The 22,636-nt window shown below is 43.4% G+C and overlaps 1 protein-coding gene across 3 annotated transcripts in view; it reads right to left on the reverse strand.

The window, feature by feature from the left end:
- The window catches only part of RHBDL2 (rhomboid like 2), a 77,891-nt gene that overhangs the window by 12,293 nt on the left and 42,962 nt on the right, over positions 1-22,636 (reverse strand). For all 3 annotated transcript variants that reach the window (XM_088460567.1, XM_088460566.1, XM_088460565.1), the window contains 3 exons: positions 10,884-10,996; positions 2,749-2,849; positions 1,430-1,490 (listed from right to left, as the gene is read on the reverse strand). In XM_088460567.1, the coding sequence (XP_088316693.1) occupies positions 1,430-1,490; positions 2,749-2,849; positions 10,884-10,996 (275 nt within the window). The remainder of the gene's footprint in view (positions 1-1,429; positions 1,491-2,748; positions 2,850-10,883; positions 10,997-22,636) is intronic.

The raw sequence follows: 22,636 nt of genomic DNA on the forward strand, positions 1-22,636 counted from the left end.
TGTACTTGCACAGAACAGGTATGCGCACCCGCAGATTCCCAATAATCAGGAATTTGCGTTCAGCATTGCACATACGTGTAATGCTGAATCAGGCCCAATGAGCAATCTCTGTCCATTTTGACTTCCATCGGGTATTGCACATGGCTAGGATCCCGATTCATAGTTGTACGCTATGCTGGTGTTTTCTGTACGCTATGCTGGTGTTTTCTGTACGCTATGCTGGTGTTTTCTGTACGCTATGCTGGTGTTTTCTGTACGCTATGCTGGTGTTTTCTGTACTCTATGCTGGTGTTTTCTGTACTCTATGCTGGTGTTTTCTGTACTCTATGCTGGTGTTTTCTGTACTCTATGCTGGTGTTTTCTGTACTCTATGCTGGTGTTTTCTGTACTCTATGCTGGTGTTTTCTGTACTCTATGCTGGTGTTTTCTGTACTCTATGCTGGTGTTTTCTGTACGCTATGCTGATGTTTTCTGTACGCTATGCTGGTGTTTTCTGTACTCTATGCTGGTGTTTTCTGTACGCTATGCTGGTGTTTTCTGTACGCTATGCTGATGTTTTTTGTACTCTATGCTGGTGTTTTCTGTACGCTATGCTGGTGTTTTCTGTGCGCTATGCTGATGTTTTCTGTACGCTATGCTGATGTTTTCTGTACGCTATGCTGGTGTTTTCTGTGCGCTATGCTGATGTTTTATGTATGCTATGCTGGTGTTTTCTGTATGCTATGCAGGTGTTTTCTGTACGCTATGCTGGTGTTTTCTGTACTCTATACTGGTGTTTTCTGTACTCTATACTGGTGTTTTCTGTACGCTATGCTGATGTTTTCTGTACTCTATGCTGATGTTTTCTGTACGCTATGCTGATGTTTTCTGTACTCTATGCTGATGTTTTCTGTACGCTATGCTGGTGTTTTCGGTACTCTATGCTGATGTTTTCTGTACTCTATGCTGGTGTTTTCTGTACGCTATGCTGGTGTTTTCTGTACTCTATGCTGGTGTTTTCTGTACGCTATACTGATGTTTTCTGTACGCTATGCTGGTGTTTTCTGTACGCTATGCTGGTGTTTTCTGTACGCTATGCTGGTGTTTTCTGTACGCTATACTGATGTAGTAGCTACAGGGACTGTGATAACTAGGCTGGCTATTTCCACAAGCGCATGAATCGGGACGGTGCTACCAGCTAATATCTGCATCTAGTTCCGTGCAAGCAGTGCGAGTACAATTATGGCCAACTTGTGTGCACCTGTGCATCAGCCCGAAAGCTTTATCTCTAAATGTGGCAGTATATAATTACTGGCCATTGGATAAACTATAGTCTAGCGTTTATAGAGTGTTGGTAATATTTCACTAATAAGTAAGAAAGAAACATCATATTATACAGACAAATAACAAGGTCATATTAATGTGTATGATTGCTGGTGACAACACTTACCTATAACTAAAATGACCAATATTCTAAAAATTCCAAACAGAGGTACCATATTTTTGAAATTCTGTGGAAAGAAATAATGTTTAAAAGCATATTATTTCTGTATATTTAAAAGAACACCTACACAAAAATGGTAAGTTGCCTAAATCAATTCATTGGTCCACTATAGGTGCTTGCGAGGGAGGGGCAAATCTAGGCAAGAAAGAAAAACACTGAATTTTCCCACTACACCATAATGGACCAGTAAATGAGATTTAGAAATATATAAATTAATCTGCTATTATCATGTAACATAAGAAAATACACAAACGTATGCCCCAAAGTGGGTGCTATTATCATGTAGTGTTAGTACCACCATATCAGACACACCTTGTAGTGGCTGGTGGCTTAGCCATTTATTTGCAAATATATGTAAACTGAGATCTCTGCATTACTACTATCATATAGGATGTAAATCTCTGTTACTGGTCCATTACAGTGTGCTGGGGGAATTTCTTATTTAAAAGAACACTCATGTATATGGGAAAGGTAATTAGATTACAGTTTATGTGGTCTACAAGCTGTTGTGGAAATATACATTCCAGAACACAGGGCCGCCAAGAGGAAGTTTAGGCTTAGATGTGTCTGTTACTTGTTTACTAATACCCCTTTTCCACCAAAATTCCGGGTCTGACCCGGAGTTGGAACAGGGGCCCTGATTCAGAGCCGGACGCTCTGACCAGAGCGCTCGCTCTGAATCAGGGCCGTCCTATTTAAATTTGGAGCGGCCTTTTGGACGCTCGCATAGCTGTGGGTGACCACCCACAGCTTATGCGAGCATCCATTATGATGGTCACGATGGTCAAGACCATCGCGACCATCGGGCTTGCGACGAGACCCTTGTGGTAGGGTCTCGCTGCCGCAAGCCCTGGAGTGATTTTGGCTCTATCAGAGCCAAAATCACTCCCACTGACATCACCCTGCTATTTACCTGGGTTGGATTGTCGGGTCACTCGACCCGGCGATCCAACCCTCTCCCTTTTTACACCAAGGAGCTGCCCGGGTATCCTACTCGCTGGAGCAATGCTGTATAGCTCCGACTGCTGAACAGCTACTCACGAGAAAGCAGCTGTCCCAGGAGCCTACACTGCCACTTTTGTTTACATGCATGTGTGACCTGTGACACCAGTGATAAACTGCAATGTACTAGTATAGCTAAACTTGCTTGTTGTCTATTTCATTAAACATTATGCACATGCTAGACATTACTGTGTGAAACCATTACTTTAAACATATTTGCTGGCCCTTACATTGAAACAGTACTAAAATTGAAATAAACTCACCACTATGACATTCATGAAGTAGCCCCCAATTAAGGCATAGACTCCCCCAGAGGCTCCAACCAGAGCTAGGTGTGGATCGAAGATGGAACTGGCCAGAGACCCTGGGGAAAAAAAAACAAATCACTCAAACATGGATGCGCCTGTGCTTAAAATGTATAACAATTCAAAATATGATCAGACGAATGCTGCTTCATGTGCATTATTGGAGACTAGGCATGCACAGAAGCCAGCTCAGAGGTTGCCGCTTTGGCATTTCCCCCTCCATCGGGTCATAGACTACCCTGTACAACCCTCCCTCTGGGACATAGAATGCTCACCGGGGCAGCCAGATGAGTCCAGGCGAGTAGTGTATATCACGGCGGGAGGGGGGGACAGGGTAGTCCATGACCCAGGGGAGTGGGAAGTGCCCAAGCAGCACCCCTGTGCCGGATTCTGCACCCACCTATGTGGATAATTAAGAATGTTTTTTGTTTCAAAGTCAACAGGATTCCTTGGTTTTTAAAGAAATCACCATCTGACCCATTTTCTCCTCTGTATATTCAAATTAGAGTATGCACAATAATCATAAAGATGCACATGGGAAGCCTATCTCATTTAATATACATACAATAGACAGTACAAGCAGAAGTTGTTAGTTTGAATAATATGGTAGTGTAAGGGTCTGGCTCATACAGATGTGTCCTTGCTCGTCTAGCCGCAATATGCCATGCAGCACGATGTGAAAAACAATATATAAAGTGGAGCGCTCAAACTGACACAGTTGATGAGTCTATTTTGCTCTTTTATTAAGATAATAATTAACATGTATTGCACATATCATAAAACATATAGGCCCTCATTCAGACCCGCTCGCAAGCGGGTCGATGGTTAGGGCCAGTGCACGTGCGCAAGCCCCGGAGTGAGTGACAAATTCACTCACTCCAGGGCTCGCTACAAATGGGACGGGGACAGCTCGCCCCGTTTTGTAGGCGGGGTGGCCGGACAAACGGAGGCTTTCCTGAAGGAACGCCTGCCGTTTGTAGGCGGCCCTACTGACATCACCAGTGATGTCAGTAGGGAGCTTCCTGCTCTGTTAGAGTAGGAAGCTACCTGGGGCTTGCAGTAGACGAGACCCTACCGCAAGTCCTGATGGTCGCGATGGTCTCGACCATCCCGACCATCACCTGGTCACTCGCTAAAGCTGTGGGTGGTAACCCACAACTTAGCGAGCGGCCATGAGGACATCTTTCAAAACAAAAGTGGACGCCCTCATTCAGAGCGAGCACTCGCTTTTTGCGAGCAGGCTCTGAATGAGGGCCATAATCCAATAAGAAACAATCTCCATCCTAAATGCAATCTGAAAATGCTATATGAACATATATCATATTCTCTATATGCATATAGGAATCAACATAAGGCTCAACTAATTAGAATGAACCAATGTAGCAGTCAGTGGCAACGTATATATATTGAATAATAAATGTTACTTGGCTCTAGGACAATAGCAATGTCTCAATAATGATATAAGCCAGTTATTGGTAGAAACACTCCAAGAATGCTGGTCCCATTAAAAAATATTCCTGTCAAAAAGGAGAGAAGGTCTTTTCCAATCGGCAGGTTGGTTCCAAATAAAGCACTCCTTGTGTAACACAAGCTGCGGCTGTTGTGGTGTCCTTAACTCCTGGCGCTCGTGGGTAACACGGCCCCGCTGGCAGATCACCACCAGTACCTGGTAGCCTTTGATGTCTCCTAGTGTCGGCAGATGGGGTTGAGTGTTCCAACAGGAAAGAGCACGGGCAAGCTCCGTTCTTTCAGTCAGTGCTTCATGTCAGTAAGTAGTGGAGAACGGTGGGAGCCAGCTGATATGTTCGGCGCAGACCCGCTGATAAGTGCTGTCAGCAGCAGGTCTCCTTAGCCGCCTCCTGGTAATCAACCAATATTAGATGATAGTATGGAGGAAAGGCTATTCCGTTGCTCACAATGCGGCAGTTGGTAACAATTAAATATGCAGTAGGAATCTAACCTTCTGAGGAAACCGGGGGTATAGAACCCAGAGAGACGAGTCAAGGATTCGTGCTGCTAATCTGCAATTTGTGTTCTCAGTCTCCTACTGCATATATAATTGTTACCAACTGCCGCAGCTTTTGCGAGCGGGCTGGAGACCGTTGCGATTATTGCGACCATCGGGCTTGTGACGAGACCCTGGGGTAGGGTCTAGCTTCCGCAAGCCCGAGTGGACTTCCTGCTCTAATAGAGCAGGAAGGCCACTACTGACATCATTAGTGATGTCAGTAAGCCCTCCTACAAATGCCAGGCATTCCTAAGGGAATGCCTGCGTTTGTCCGGCCACCACCCCTACCCGCCCACAAAACGGGACGAGCTGTCAATCAACATCGACAGCCGCCCCGTCTTGTTGTGAGCCCCGAAGCGACTGAACTTCAGTCGCTCTGCGAAGCTCGCGCATGCGCACGCCGGACGCGGCACATGCGCAGGGCTATAACATCAAGCAGCTTGCGAGCGGCTCTGAATCAGACCCATAATCAGCCCCTCTGTCCTTTATTTTTTTTCTGGCCTGCAGTACCTCTGTGCCACCAGAGGTGCTGCTGATGTATTCTGACATTTTCTCCTCACATGGAGGAGTTAATCTCACTCCCCTGTTTAATCACCTGCATCTGCCTCACAGACTATTTATTCCGGCATCTTACCATGCACATTGCTGGTCATTGATTGTTTTCCACAGTCTGAACCTGCACTCCTATCCACTTGCCTTCTGCAAGCTGAGTCTCCACTGCTGTCTGTGAGTCTGTCTCTTCTACTCTGCAACTATTTGCCTTTGGTTGTTTCCAGTCTGTATACCTCCAGCCTGTAATCTGTGCAGCTCCAGCCAGCTGGGGCCTCTGCAAGCTGTTTCCTATTGCTGCATGTGAATCTCACTCATCACTCTGCAGAATATGATTATTGTTGTATCCAGTTTTGCATAACTTCAAATTTCTGTTTACCACTGATTCCAGTCCGGTTCAAGTATCACTCCTGGTTTTTCTGCATTTCCTGGACTATGTTTTTGTTTCAATAAACAGTTTATTTTTCACTATGCTCCTGACTCCACAGCAGTCATGACAAGTATCCAGTTACATAACCCCCACATTCACTATAGTTGGATGGTCTATGCCCACGATTTGCTAATTAGTACTTGTATAGTTACATGTGAAACCTGCCAAAGGTCCATGGAGATCTGACCTCAGTTTAAAAAGTACACCACAATGGCGTAACTAGGGTATTTTGAGCCCAGGGCAAGATGAAAAATGGAGCCCCCCCCTCCATGTGCACGCTCTGACATGGTGGGTATGGCCACTTGCCACAAGGGGCAGGACCACTGGAAAATGGGGGTGTGTCAACATGACCCCACCGTTTCTCGCCACTCTGGGAACATTCTTTTCCATTCCATATGCACCTTAATGCTCAAAGTAGTAGTGCCCCTCTTGCAATGACCACTGTAGTGCCCCTTATGCAATTTCCCCAGTAGCAGTGCCCCATGTAGTACTGCCACTTATACAGTGCCCCGGTAGTGCACCCTTATACAGTGACCCTTATAGAGTGCCCCCAGTAGTGGTCCCCCTATGCAGTGACGACAGTAGTGCCCCTTATACAATGCCCCCATATTGCCCCTTATACAATGCCCCCAGTAGTGCACACCTATACAGTGCCCCTAGTAGTGGTCCCCCTATGCAGTGTCCCCAGTAGTGCCCCTTATACAGTGCCCCCAGTAGTGCCCTTTATGCAGTGCTCCTTATACAATGTCCCCAGTAGTGCACCCTTATAAAGTGCCCGCAGTAGTGGTCCCCCCCTATGCAGTGCCCCTTATACAGTACCCCCTAGTGATGATCCCCGCTATGCAGTACCCCCCCATGTGGTGCCCCTTATACAGTGCCCCCAGTAGTGGTTCCCATATGCAATGCCCCCAGTAGTGGTCCCCCCTATGCAGTGCCCCCAGCCAGTAGTGCCCCTTACATAATACATATACACAGACATAGACAAAAACAACTTAACTGAATCCCAACTCCTGCACCCGCCGCTGTCCGCTCCTCCCACTCGGCACTATGGGAAAGACATCCTGACGTCTCTCCCATTAGCCACTGCAAGAGCCGGAAGGCGGAGCTCATGAGTGAGCTCCAGCCCGGCTTTGGCAGTGGGTGCAGCAGCCAATGAGAGTCTGTCTGACTCTAATTGGCTGCTAAAGCAAATACACCACCGCCAGGTAGTACGAGTGTACTACCTGGCGCCGGCGGCGATGTGTTTGTTACTGTGTAGTGCGGACCGGTACACATTTTCTGATTTCTATGATTCATTTATATTATGCCAGTGGTCAGACACTTTACTACCATATTTATTTATATAATTTCCCTTTTTTTAGCGATGCAACTTTTTTTGTTTTTGCAATCCCTTTTCTTGGTAAAAAGGTAAATAGCAAATTAGGGATCTACATGTTCAAAGTAAGAAAGTAGCAGTCTTGAAGTTTTATCAAACACCTTTCACGCTAATACTATGCGGTTTACCCAGTTGTTTTAACTTGCGCCTTATAAAGGCTTCCTACCATTATAACCTGTTATGTGCACAGCCACAGATTGAACAAGGGACCGACAGAACTTCACACTTAATTGAATCTGCCACTAAAATTGTAACAAACTTTTAATAAGTATAATTTTAGGAGAGACTGCAGCAGATATCAGATATCTGCTGTGATCCCCCCATTTTCATTTACAAAAGCGGCACCCAATGCTTTCTAGGAGGACTTCTTCAATGCTGAATTTACTTTACATGGCATTAACCACTGTAGCCTATGGGCTATTTACACGCAGATTACTTCAGGAGAGGGATCCGTTACTGGAGACGCCCGCTTGGTACATGCGCTGGCGGTGCATGGGGCAGAACCAGGAAGTAAAGTGATTGCATATGTGATCGCTTTACTTCTTACTGATTGTTAGGACAAGCGCCTTTCATAGCCCCTTCCCAGTGACTCAGAAATGATTAATTATTCATTCCTGCTAATAAAGAGTCCTTATTGCAGGGGATAAGGATTTTTTAATATTGAGGCTGGCTGCAAAATGTAATAAATATGCCCCCAAAGTGTCTAGTACACTTCTTATAGACAGACAGCAATAATAGTTTGTATGCTGCCTTGTACAGATGAGCGAATTTGCATAGAAATTTAGTGCAAATAGAGTTTGGAGGCAGAAGTGGATGTTTTGCAGAGATGTGAAGTTCCAACAATACAACTTCCACTTCTGCTTTTGCTTCATTATCTCACATTGTATCTGTAACTTATGAAAAGAGCTAAATAGTACATTCATGCTGCAGTGTGGTGTGGATTTGGAAAGGACTGAGGGAGTCATTCAGACCCTCTCGTGAGCGGCAGTACGCTCGCAAGCGGGTCGATGTTCCCCCACTGCGCATGCGTACGACGGAGGGAGCTCCGGAGTGCGCAGGCGCGAGACCCGGCGAGCGACGGGCTCTCCATCGCTCCGGGTCTCGCACCAAAGGGGGCGTGCTGTCGATGTTGATTGACAGCACGCCCCCTTTGGTGGGCGTGCCTGCCAGACAGAGGCGTTCCCATGGAAACGCCTACCGTCTCAAGCCGGCCCCACTGACATCACTAGTGATGTCAGTGGGAGTGATTTTGGCTCTGATAGAGCCAAAATCACTCCAGGGCTTGCGGCAGCGAGACCCTACCGCAGGGTCTCCGTCGCAAGCCCGATGGTCGCGATGGTCAAGACCATCGCGACCATCATCATGGACGCTCGCTATAGCTGTGGGTGGTAACCCACAGCTATGCGAGCGTCCATGAGGACGCTCCAAAAAAAGGTAGGAGGGCCCTGATTCAGAGCGAGCGCTCTGGTCAGAGCGTTCAGCTCTGAATCAGGCCCTGAGATCAGGATGATCCAGAGGGGAAGTGATTAGGGTGACTGGTCCCTGTAACACTTCTCCCCTGCACACTACCGCTGTCCGCTGTATAGCAGCATAGTGGCACATCAGGCAGGGAGAGAGCAAAGACTGCTGCAAATTCTTTCTCCTGATCAGCACACAGCAGAGTGGTAGTGGGCAAGGGAGAAGTCCACCCCTGGAACTTTTAAGACCAAATTCCACTTTTGAAACATACAAAACATTATTTTGTTCATCTCTACTTCTTTATTAGAATGTGTTCCTCAAATCCATTAAGCTGACAAAAACAAAATCATACAGGTATCAGAATATGCAATGAACAAGCAAGGTGACCAAGTAGATTTCGGTCATCGACCTTTTGGCTCTACAGCTCAGTGTAAAAAGTTCATGAATAACATTTTTCTCCATTAATTGCAGCATACAGGGAGATTCATGCTTTAAGAGAGAACCTGAGTTCCAAGAGGGAGTGTGTAGAACCCAGTTAACAGTAAAGAAAAGTTGGTGACACTACTGTGAGTCATAGAGGCATATGCAATTTGGTGCAAGGAAAAAAAAAACTTGCGCCCTTTGCATCCAATTTTGGATTACCGCGGGTATGCGCGCTCCCGATACCAGCAGTATTAATTAAAAAAGTGGTCGCTGGGTTTTCAGAGCTGAAAACCCTGTGGTGTGTGAAAATAACAATTATACTTGCATGTCTGGGGGTCTCCATGACTCCCGGTGGCCTCCCCTCCATCTTGTAACTGGGGAGGGGGGTGCTTGGAGGCTAAAGGCCTGCTGGGAGATGTAGTTCTCCCAGTGCCAGTTACAGGGGACACACACACACACTCATATACACACGGACATACCTTGCTGCAGAAAACCCGGCTCCCGACGCTGGAGGAAGAAGATAGCGCTGCAAAAGGTAGGTAATTAAATACTAAGTAAGCTAATTGCAAATCTCCAATTGCATAATTAGTCCACAAGTGGGGTGCCACCGGGGTCCCAGAGCAAGTCCTGCTGATTTTTACTTAAAAATACTGATGTTAGGAAAAATCAGACTTGCTCTGGAGGTGCGAGGGAAAAAAAAACTCCTGGCGCAATGACACTGTACACTCGTAGTACTGATGTGAGGGAGTAGATGGGAGCTAAAAGGAAGAGAGATCCTCAAATAAGGTAAAACAGAGTATGACAATTCTAATCATACATGGAGGGAAATGTCACAGCCTGCAAGACGCAAGTATTTCCAAGGTCCTAGCAAGTCTGCATTAGTTTAAAAAGCAAAACCAACTTGATTTTGCCTTTGAAACTATCGCCACTTTAAAAGAACGGGCAGACTTGCTGGGATTTTAATGATGCCTTCTTCTCGCAGGCTGTGACATTTCTCCTTAGTCTCATCTCTGGAAATAAATAAGTGATTTGTATTACAATTATGGTTTAGGCAAGAAGTACAGTTCAGAAAATCTACTGTATATTATAAGTATTTATCAATGACGTCCATTAATATTGTCAATTGTTTGTTGCAATCATGTGTCGTGTGTATGTGTGTGTGTGTATATATATATATATATATATGTATATATATATATACATACATACATACACAGTCAGGTGCATAAATATTGGGACATTGACAGAATTTTCATATTTTGGCCTCTATTCACCACCACAATGCCTATGAAATGAAACAAACAAGATGTGCTTTAACTGCAGACTTTCAGATTTAATTTGAGGGTAATTACATCCAAATCAGGTGAACGGTGTAGGAATTACAACGGTTTCTATATGTGCCTCCCACTTTTTAAGGGGCCAAAAGTAATGGGACTATCAACTCAAAAGCTATTTCATGGACAGGTGTGGGCTATTCCCTCGTTATTTCATTATCAATTAAGCAGGTAAAAGGTCTGGAGTTGATTCTAGGTGTGACATTTGCATTTGGAATCAGTTGCTGTCGACTTTCAATATAAGATCCAAAGAGCTGTCACTATCAGTGAAGCAAGACATCATTAGGCTGAAAAATCAAAACAAACCCATCAGAGAGATAGCAAAAACATTAGGTGTGGCCAAATCAACTGTTTGGAACATTCTTAAAAAGAAAGAACGCATTGGAGAGCTCAGCAACACCAAAAGACCCGGAAGACCACGGAAAACAACTGGGGTGGATGACAGAAGAATTATTTCCCCTTCAGCTATCTGCTTTGAATGAGAATTGAGCATCAGTCACCAGATGTAGCACTGACCTCCAATGACGCCTGCTAGGTACACCAATCCGATCCGATGTCCTTTGTGGACCATCTCCAACGGGATTCCAAGAAAAAGCTGGAGGAATAGGTTGCCTATGATGTGCTGCACTCTGTGGATGATAAGCATACATAAATTCTATGCTTATCTTTATTTTGGTGAATATTGTTCATGCCCAGTACACAATCCCATGGGTTTCCACTTACTCATTGGAGTATAAACCATGCACCCAACAGAAATGATATATAAAATAGAACAAATACTAAAGAGTACTGCTTGTGATCTTATACTCTATAGATGTGCTTCCCCAATCCAGTCCTCGGAGAGCCGGTAAAAGTGTCTGTTAAAAACCCTGGTGCTGGTTAGTGGAAAGTCTGGGGCACCCCATGCTCTTTGCCCTGACAATTTTTCCAATACCAGCCAAGGCTTACAAGTCTAGGGCGGGTTATCAAATTGAGAGGGACCCCATGACCCCATACAAATGTATGCATTATCGTTTTAAAAAAGAATGCACACAGATCCTAGGGATTCATGCAGAGCATCTACAATACAAATGATGCATGTCGGAAGCAGGTCATTTTCTTGGGGCAGGTTTATACTGGTTTCTAAACCTGCTGTTAGTAAATGTGGGCTTAGTATAGTTTTAACAGGGAATATTCGGGATGGCAATTCCACATTTCGTTTAATATCTTTATTCCATTTTCAATTCTCATTAAGTTACACAAACAAAAAGAGAAGGATAATACATTCATATATTATGTCCAAATATTTTACAAATACCTTACATCACTTTATTACACAAATAGTATAATACTAAAATGTAATATCTAATATGCCCAATATGAACCTATTATTTACAAAACTAGTACCACTAAGGAACTTCGACACAAAAATAAAAATGATAAATGCGATACCTTTACTATATATTAAGTACATTATGCTGCAAAACCCACACCTATTTTCCATCTCATTATTACTCTCTAAAAATACTACTATAAATAACTGTTTAAATTAATATCGGTGCATATTCACGTCAAATATATAATACTTCCTATACATAAACTAAATAAAGATAGAAAAAAAAAAAAAAACCTATGCAGAAACATGTTCATTCCATAATAACCGCTTACTGATGTGATCATATCTCTGTATTCTCAGTAGATCTTTATACCTTCTAGTTTCAAAACTAATATTTCACATAAAGTGTCTGTGCATATCAAAATCCAAATATATAATCAATGTAACAAAAAGAATTATAGATAATATCAAAGTAAATAAATGAATCATGCCATCTCTAATAGTTCCAGAACTTTGGATCAGCTGCTTCATATCTTTCTCAATGTCCAAAGCTACAATATTCTTAGCTTATCGCTGTACCTTCTATTTTCATGACTAACATTTCAAAATATCCAATTTATATAGTTACTAAAGTATAAGTGCGTATCAAAGTCCCAATATATAATCAGTGAGATAAAGAAAAACAAAAAACTATGGCTAATGTCAAAAGGGGAAGACCAAGAAAAAAGAAAAATATATAGCTCAATCATACAAGCTCTAATAGCCTCTGCAATTCAGGCCAGTTTCTCCATTATTCCGCAGCATGTAAAGCCAGTATAGGACCCTTAAATTACCTTTTCCTGACTCTTGTAAGGTTAGGAGAATAAGTGATTAACAGTCTTAAAATCAATTTCCAGGGGGCTGAATCATATAAACTGAAATAGCTACCACAACTTGCTTCAATTTCTCCATGCATTTTTCAGCATCGAAAGCTTATCTAAAATCTTTAAAAGTTTCTCCCCCAAATACACGCTGGATACAATTGTGTAAATTTGTGGTCTAATTGAAACAAACCAGGACAGATGGGGGTGAATGCTTTCCTAGCCCCTGTAAGCTTAGGAGAGTAATCTTGAAAAATTTTAAACTTAAAATTGTTTCAGGATAAATTTCTTTACTGGTGTGGGGCTGTCCATATTGCCTCTTTTATGTAAATAATTAAGACAGCAGAACAAAATAGCTCTAGGTTTAGATTTAGTTGTGCTCTAATAGGCCCAGTCCTGTGAGCTTTTTCAATAACAATGTCGCTGCATACATCTTGTATCTGAAGAATCTCAGGTAGTGTGTTTCTCTAAAAGTGATACAACACAGGACCTTATGCGTTTCAGGCAAGACCACAATTCTCATATTATTACGCCAAGATCTGTTCTCAAGATTGTCTAATTTAGCCAATATTTGCTGGTCAGACTGTTGTAGTTTAGAAGTCAGTGATTTTAATTCTGCTATGAACTGAAAGTTTCCCCACACCTCTATTCCAACAGAGACACTTATCAACTGCTCTATCTGCTCTTTAATATCTGTTACTGCTTGCTGCAAATCTACAGCCTGTTCTTGTGCCCGCTCTTTAAGTGGAGGACTCAATGTTTCTTGTATGGCTTGCACAACAACTGCATATGTAAAGCTGGGTACACACTACGCAATCCATTGCACAATATATCGTTCCGATACGAATCGCATTGTTTGTACACCCGATTGCACGTTACCAAGGGTCGTTCATCACATCGTCACAACTGCATGCTCCTAACTGCACTCTGGAACTACACATCGCGCCATTGTCCACTGCATCGTGCTGTGTGTACGGATAGCGCAATGTATCATGCCGTTGCATTAAGCCATCACTGGGTACACTCATCATGTAGTGTGTACCCAACGTAAAAGATGTAATGTATAACTGACCGGGCTAGTCAGCGTTGGGGTGTGGGGATTATTTTTTGTAGAAGCCACAGATGCCCCACAGGATGCAGCGTTGGAGACTAGGCGTTTGATACAGCTGCAGCAACCACCTTAGCATGGGATGCCGCACGGCTCCGGTCTTGGCGTGTCTTCTGTGATTTAGGCATCGGGGGGCTAAAAATGTCTCCTTACACACCACTCAGTCTCCGCAGTCGGGGGGGATTGTTGCTACACAGTGTGGGGTTGCGGTATGCCAATGCTCAATATACCAGCACCGGAATCCCGACCGCTGGTAAGTATCGAGGGTTAGGGTTAGGCACTAAGGGGGAGGGTTAGGTTTAGGGTGTGCGAGGAGGTTAGGTTTAGGCAGTAGGGAGGGAGGTTAGGCACCAAAAAGGGAGGGTTAGGGTAGGGAGAAGGAGAGTGTTAGCATACCGTCCAACAAGTGTCAGTATGTTAACCCTGTTGGGATCCCTACGTCGGGATTCTGACCGCTGGGATCCCGACTCATACCCAATCCGTGTGATACCATTGAGGGTGGATATGATGTTATTGGGTATGTCACCAGAAGGGACCCAAAATACGTCAGAGAGAAGGTAAAGGTGTAGCAGACACAATTGCCTAAGTTTTCAAAAGCCTCTAAGGAGGAGTAGAATAATACTATAGGTAACATTACATGTACATTCTCTTGTGCTCTGTACAGCCAAGCGAAGGATATATTTGAGGCTACTTTTAATATTGGTTTTACCATTTACAATGTCGGAGGAAAGGCATGTGATAACAATATAATAACTTGGGGAAAAGCACTTCTGAAACAAATAGCCAGCTTTTGTGGTATTTTGTGTAAGACTGCGGAATACATTTTGATACGTGTACCACGTAAAAAACAATGTTTTTAGATAGGGGGTGGAAGATATAATTTGAATTTGGCTCATAAATATGTATTTGTGATGATAGTGAGCCACGGAATTATGTGTCGGACTGTAGTGATCGGTCCACACATAAAAGAAAAAGGAGGTGTGAACACACATAAGGGTTACCTTGTGTACAGAGCCCAGGTGGGGCTGATGAGGCAGACCAGTCAGGCAGCCAGAGGAGACATTCTAAGTAGGACTGTGGCAGCTAAAGAGCTCAGTGTGCCTGGAGGCCAGTGTCCAGACCTGCAGAAGGCAGGGAGGACCATAAAACTCTAATGCTGTTTGTGAACCTGTTGCAGCCAAGCTGCAGGCTAAGAGGCCAGTGTTCATACCTGCATAGGACAGGGTGGAACTAAAGAGAGACTTTGCGTGGCAGCCAAGCCAGGCGGCAGTGTCCATACCTGCAGGCAAGACTGAGACTGTGTTATGATTGCAGACTAGCTGCCCATTATAGTTAAAGTAGTGAGGTAGTGCCCTGCGTGAGGGCTAGGCTGGTTTTGTTTTTCATTCACTACTGTATGCTGACAGTTTATTTATTGAATCTGAAAGTTGTGTGGACCCGTAGACCCTTTTTTAAGCACCTAGACACTACACCACTGACCCCTCTACCAAGGTTGTCACAATATATTATATAAATACTGTATGGACACTATAGTATTGGACAAAGCTCCCCATACATAAAATGCAGATAAGTGTATTAGTATAAGATTACAACAATAAGGTGCCCATGTATTATTTATTGGGTTTAACAAATTAATTTCAACCCAGATGTATTAAAACTCACATCCAGGGACAAGCACACCGATAGCGACCCTGCAATGTGTAAAATAAAGTTATTCATCAGCAATCTCTTTACTTTATGCTGCGGACCTACTGCACATGTGCGGTCATTAGCAGAGACTGATTTAGACCTCTGGGGCCCCCCTCCCTCAAACAATCCATAGCACTATATTTTCATTCCTAATTCATGCCGCTGTACAGCATCCTGAAGGAAAGGTCCATCGCGGTCTTGAAACGTCGGCTATGGCGTATATTTACTAAAGAGAGAGTTTTTAGAAGTGGAGATATTGCCCATAGCAACCAATCAGATTCTACGTAACATTTAACTAGCACCTTCTAAAAGATAATAGCTAGAATCTGAACGGTTGCTATGGGCAACATATCCACTTCTAAAACTCTCACTTTAGTAAATATACCCCTATGTATTTACAATACACTTGATCTTCGCTAGCTATTGCTAAGCTTTTCCAAGTTTGGCCCCGCTGATTTCCCCCTCTATTAGCTCTCACTGCCAGCCCATTCCATATCACACTGACCCACTGCCCTCTCACAGCAATCATTCACTCAGCACACTGACATCCATCCCTGCTCATTCATTGCTCCCATAGCACACACACTGACCCAGTTACTGCCCATCTTACTATGGTAGAGCTTATTTCCCCTTCGTGCTGGGGACCTGGAAGTGACGTGAGTGAGGGTGGAAGTGCAGTTTCCTGCCCATAAAGGCCACCTAAAGAACAAACTTGTCCGCTCGCCAAGCTTCGGCCTTGGTGGCTCGCTACACTCGCCACAAGGTTGTATTCCCCCTCTAATCCCACATGGATGGTAGGAAATGAATGACGTTGGACAGTAGTTTATGACGTCAGGGTCCTGTCTGCGAAGTGCATCTAGCATTACCATATTTTACTACAGCACCATATACTGCCCTCTCACAGCACCACTTACTGCCTGTCTCACATCACAGAACCCCTCCCCCTTCTCAGCACCACTCTCCCCTCACAGCACAGACAACTCTCCCCTTTAAGAACAGACCCTCTCCCCCTAAGAGCACAAAACTCCTCTCTCCTCACAGCACAGACCCCACGCAGCACAGATCTCTCATCCCTCACAGAACCCTTCTCCCCTCACAACACAGACCCATTCTCAGCACAGACCCCCTTACCCTCTCAGCACAAACCCCCCCTTACCCTCTCAGCACAGACCCCCTTACCCTCTCAACACAGACCCCCCCTACCCTCTCAGCATAGACCCCACTACCCTCTCAGCACAGACCACCCTCCCCACAGATCCCACTACTAACACAGACTCCTCTGCCCTCACAGCCACCACAAACCACTTTAGCAGAGACACCTCCACCCAAACTTGACCCTTTCCCATCCCCCCACAGCACCTTTCTCAACTCCACGCCAAAATTACCTGCCAGGGGCGTTTGTATTAGCGCCTCTGACCTCCATGGCTCCTCAAGCGGTTCTTCCTCTGCCTCCGTCAGTGTAAATTGCGATGTGACGTGATGACGTCACATCACCTTACGGAGCAGTGCCTCCTGATAGTGCAGGGAGGGAGGTTAGACACGTGACTGAACGGTGCTCTAACTTGCCTAATGATTGATGCCGCCCCTGCCTCCTCCCCCGTGCTGCTGCAATGCTTACAGAATGCTGCCCTGTGTCCGCCGGTGTCCTCTCCCCTTATGGTGCGGTCAAAAGAAACAGCGCAGCCAGTAAGTACTTCTCCAGGGCCGGATTTCAGGGGAGCCCAGCCACGGGCCCCTTGGGACACGCCAGGCCCAAGGCGGCCATCTAGGATGGGTAGCGGTAAATCCGGCCCTGGATTAGACAGCGTATGCACAAGTGGCTGTTACTGGGGAGCAATTCAGAGGATCCCTCTCCCGGTAAATTGTGCAATGCATTCAGGGTATACTTAAATTTTGTGGGTATCCCCCCCAAAATTTTAGCTTTTGGGAGGATTTCCCACAAAATCGTATAATAAATATGCCCCTAAAACATAACTGTAACATGTGAGTGACTTACCTTCATGAAGAAATCGAAGAGAGAGGATCCACTCAGCTTCCACTCTGGCTGAGCTGTGCATGGAGACTAATTTCCAGCTGAACCCGGTGGGAAACGAGAAGAGGTGGAGGTGTGCCGTGAAGAGGGTGCTGCTGTGAGGAGGGGTTGGAGATACCACGAAAGGGGGATGCTGTGAGGAGAGGTTTGGTAGTGCCATGAAGGGGGTGCTGCTGTGAGGAGGGGTTGGCATACCTCCCAACATGACCCTCTCCAGGAGGGACACAATGCTCTGGTCCATGTAATTTATGATTGGTGGCGGCTCCAGAGGTGGGGCTGCAGTACAGTCCAAACTTCAAATAGGGGAGTCACACCAACTGCCAGTGAGTCCCAGCCAGTGATGTTTGGCAGCGGTTGAAATGGCAGTTGGTGTGGCTCCCCAATTTGAATTTTGAACTGCACTGCAGCCCCACCACTTACCAGGGAAGTCCAGGGCCAGAGCATTGTGTCCCTCCTGGAGAGGGTAATGTTGGGAGGTATGGGTTGCGGATACCACGAAAGGAGGATGCTGTGAGGAGAGGTTTGGTAGTGCCATGAAGGGGGTGTCGCAAGTGAGGGGGGGCACCTGGTCCAAGGGGGAGAGAGAAAGGTCAAAGTACATATGGAAGGTGAAGAACATATGACGTGGGAGGGGAGAATGGTGTAGGGCTGGTCCCAGAGGAGGGTTCAGTCCACAGTTACTAGCCACACACTATAGGGGTCAGAGCTAAGTGAAGGGGGGAGGAAGGAGCATATATATATATACAGTCATGTGCATAAATATTGGGACATTGACAGAATTTTCATATTTTGGCCTCTATTCACCACCACAATGGCTTTGTAATGAAACAAACAAAATGTGCTTTAACTGCAGATGTTCAGATTTAATTTGAGGGTAATTACATCCAAATCAGGTGAACGGTGTAGGAATTACAATGGTTTCTATATGTGCCTCCCACTTTTTAAGGGGCCAAAAGTAATGGGACAAACTAAACAATCCTAAATCTAACTTTCACTTTTTAATACTTTGTTGCAAAACCTTTGCAGGCAATTACAGCCTGAAGTCTGGAACGCATAGACATCACCAGATGCTGGGTTTCATCCCTGGTGATGCTCTGCCAGGCGTCTACTGCAAATGTCTTCAGTTCCTGCTTGTTCTTGGGGCATTTTCCCTTCAGTTTTGTCTTCATCAAGTGAAATGCATGCTCAATCGGATTCAGGTCAGGGGATTGACTTGGCCATAGCATAACATTCCACTTTTTAGCCTTAAAAAACTCTTTGGTTGCTTTTGCAGTATGTATATATGTAGTTAATAAACTACAGTACCCGGCGCTCCAAAGTAGATATCAAAAATAATAATATTAATCGTCCTCCTGCTAGCTAGTAGCAATCTTTGATCTAGTTGGGACCCAAAAAATTTGTAGAAACCTGAAAGTAACAAAACTGTGTAGCTACTGCGCAAGGTGGATAATGATACTTTATGTCTATACAAAAAATGAAATGAATCGCATTTGTGCTCTCTGTAGAAATGGATGGGAGACTGGATGAATAAAATCTCTATTTAATATCCAATGAATACACATATATAAACAAACAAGATCACAAGCCAATATGTAATAATTCCTCTAAATGACACTGTATAATGAAATGCCAATAACTGTTCAAGTGGCAGGTCTGATAAGAATGGTGTCAACTAGATAGAAATCACAATTGTGAACACATGAATTACATAAAATAATGCTGATATAAAGGTGCTGGCGTCCCAGCTACAATGTATAAAATATATTAAGAAATATAATATGAATTTAGCTAGATCTCTATGTAACCAACAATAATTACTTAAAGCATGGCCACGCTAAAGATGTACATACAGTCCCATGGTGATAATCATAGTCATATCAAGAAATCAAATGGGTATGGGGTGAAACTCACGGGATGCGGTGATATCCGCTGATGATATAAATCAAGTGCACTGGTAAAAATGCTCTTCTAATCCTCCAAATAATAATGCAGACACAAATGGCAAATACCGCTATGTGTAGAACTGGGAGGGCTTGCTGGGCGATATGTCCTCCAGTGACTCCTGACCCGACTGTAGATGATAGTGCGGCGGCTCCGGTTTCAGGCTGGGTAATCAGCAGGTTGTACCTCAGCTTCTGTAGCCAATTCCCAATGGTTGTAACTGCGTCCTAGGTAAAAATGGGTCCCAAAATGATTGCTGGATGGAAAAGCTTTTGGGCTGTATAATATCCTAGGTCTCCTGAACAAATGAAATCAAATGGGTATGGAGTTTCACCCATACCCATTTGATTTCTTGATATGACTATGATTATCTCCATGGGACTGTTTGTACATGTTTAGCGTGGCCACGCTTTAAGTAATTATTGTTGGTTACATAGAGATCTAGCTAAATTCATATTATATTTCTTAATATATTTTATACATTGTAGCTGGGACACCAGCACCTTTTTATCAGCATTATTTTATGTAATTCATGTGTTCACAATTGTGATTTCTATCTAGTTGACACCATTCTTATCAGACCTGCCACTTGAACAGTTATTGGCATTTCATTATACAGTGTCATTTAGAGGAATTATTACATATTGGCTTGTGATCTTGTTTGTTTATATATGTGTATTCATTGGATATTAAATAGAGATTTTATTCATCCAGTCTCCCATCCATTTCTACAGAGAGCACAAATGCGATTCATTTCATTTTTTGTATAGACAAAGTATCATTATCCACCTTGCGCAGTAGCTACAGTTTTGTTACTTTCAGGTTTATGCTTTTGCAGTATGCTTCAGGTCATTGTCCATCTGCACTGTGAAGCGCCGTCCAATGAGTTCTGAAGCATTTGACTGAATATGAGCATATAATATTGCCCGAAACACTTCAGAATTCATTCTGCTTTTGTCAGCAGTCACTTCATCAATAAATACAAGGGAACCAGTTCCATTGGCAGCCATACATTCCCACGCCATGACACTACCACCACCATGCTTCACTGATGAGGTGGTATGTTTTGGATCATGAGCAGTTCCTTTCCTTCTCTATACTCTTCTCTTCCCATCACTCTGGTACAAGTTGATCTCTGTCTCATCTGTCCATAGGACGTTGTTCCAGAATTGTAATGGCTTTTTTTAGATGTTGTTTGGCAAACTCTAATCTGGTCTTCCTGTTTTTGTGACTCACCAATGGTTTACATCTTGTGGTGAACCCTCTATATTCACTCTTGTGAAGTCTCCTCTTGATTGTTGACTTTGACACATATATACCTACCTCCTGGAGAGTGTTCTTGATTTGGCCAACAGTTGCGAAGGGGTTTTTCTTCACCAGGGAAATAATTCTTCTGTCCTCCACCACAGTTGTTTTCCGTGGTCTTCCGGGTCTTTTGCTGTTGCTGTGCTCTCCGATGCGTTCCTTCTATTTAAGAATGTTCCAAACAGTTGATTTGGCCACAGCTAATGTTTTTGCTATCTCTCTGATGGGTTTGTTTTGATTTTTCAGCCTAATGATGGCTTGCTTCACTGATAGTGACAGCTCTTTGGATCTCATATTGAGAGTCAACAGCAACTGATTCCAAATGCAAATGTCACACCTAGAATCAACTCCAGACCTTTTACCTGCTTAATTGATAATGAAATAACGAGGGAATAGCCCACACCTGTCCATGAAATAGCTTTTGAGTTGATAGTCCCATTACTTTTGGCCCCTTAAAAAGTGGGAGGCACATATAGAAACGTTGTAATTCCTACACCGTTTTAAATTAAATCTGAAAGTCTGCAGTTAAAGCACATCTTGTTTGTTTCATTTCAAAGCCATTGTGGTGGTGAATAGAGGTCAAAATATGAAAATTATGTCAATGTCCTAATATTTATGCACCTGACTATATATTATATGAAATTACAAGGGTAACTAGACTGCACTAAAATAAAACCTTATTTTAATTGTTCCTTCTTTATACCCTTATATTGGTTGTGGGCAGCTATTCTCCAAAAAAGGTCCCTTGCTAGTGGGGACCTATCAATGTCAATGGCAGTTTTTGTTTTTTGGAGAGCGCCAGTCAATATTCAATTTACCAATATGCAATGGTTATAAATGGTTGTAAATTAATACAACTATTTATATAATCAACTGCATGATATCATGTGTCTGAATATATGATTAGTATGTAATTTTAACATCAATACTAAATTAAATACAGAATACACCCAAAACAATTTTTCTAATTTTAATAAAATATTTTTAAAACCAATTTAATTGCATTAAAAGCAAAATTTATAAAACATTTTTACATAATACAAAATTAACATCACCCTTGTAAGGTACAGATTTTACTCTTATTACCCCTTTAACTTTTTAAAATTCTGCTTTTAATGCAATTAAATTGATGCAATTAAATTGAAAAAATTAAACATTAACAGGTGCTCTCCAAACATTTATATTTTATTTATATATATATTTTATTTATATATAATATATATATATATACACATACACATAAATACTGCTGCACTCAGTATGTCAAGGGGCTCTGTGACCTCGAAACATTGGCTATTTGCTATGCATGATTGAAATATAATCGGAGTTGAATCTCCTAAATCCTGGAGTGCCGCAGTATTTCTTTCCTTCCATGTCTGCCTTTATCTGAAGGCACCCGGGTACCTAACAGTCACGGCGTGGACAAGTGCCAGATTTCTTCGCACACACTATATATATATATATATATATATATATATATATATATATGTGTGTGTGTATGTATATGTGGCAGGGTCAGCATAGTTCCACATGAAGTAGATGTGGAATGTTCAGATATCTCCGGTTTCGCAGAGCAAAAGCAGTAGGACGGAAGGCTCCAGTTCAGGTGTTGCCTCAATCAGTTGTCATCTAAATAATTAAACTGCACCTTTAATCAGCCTTTAAGAATGTGTTCAGAGCACAGAATGGGGCTTCGGACGGTGACTAGCATCCAGAAGGAAGGTGTGGGATGTCAGGACCACTGTTCCTGTGATATGATCTGGAGCTGCTATGTTGATATACTGACAGGTTCCTGTGCAACTGTGAGCTGATGTGAACCTGTACTGCTGTAACATATGCTGTTTGAAGAACTGCTTAATAACCTAAACTGCAAGACTGGTGTATAAAGCTGTAACCTGTTTGTGCTGGTAATAAAGAGTGTTGGACTTTCATCCTGTATATGTGATTTCTTGTCACAATAAATTTGCCCCTGAAGCCTGCCGCTTAATAAATTTACACCAAGACCTTCAAACGTTCATA

The sequence above is a fragment of the Taudactylus pleione genome, unplaced genomic scaffold (genome assembly GCF_031769625.1).
Source record: "Taudactylus pleione unplaced genomic scaffold, aTauple2 ptg000007l, whole genome shotgun sequence".
Classification (NCBI taxonomy): domain Eukaryota; kingdom Metazoa; phylum Chordata; class Amphibia; order Anura; family Myobatrachidae; genus Taudactylus; species Taudactylus pleione.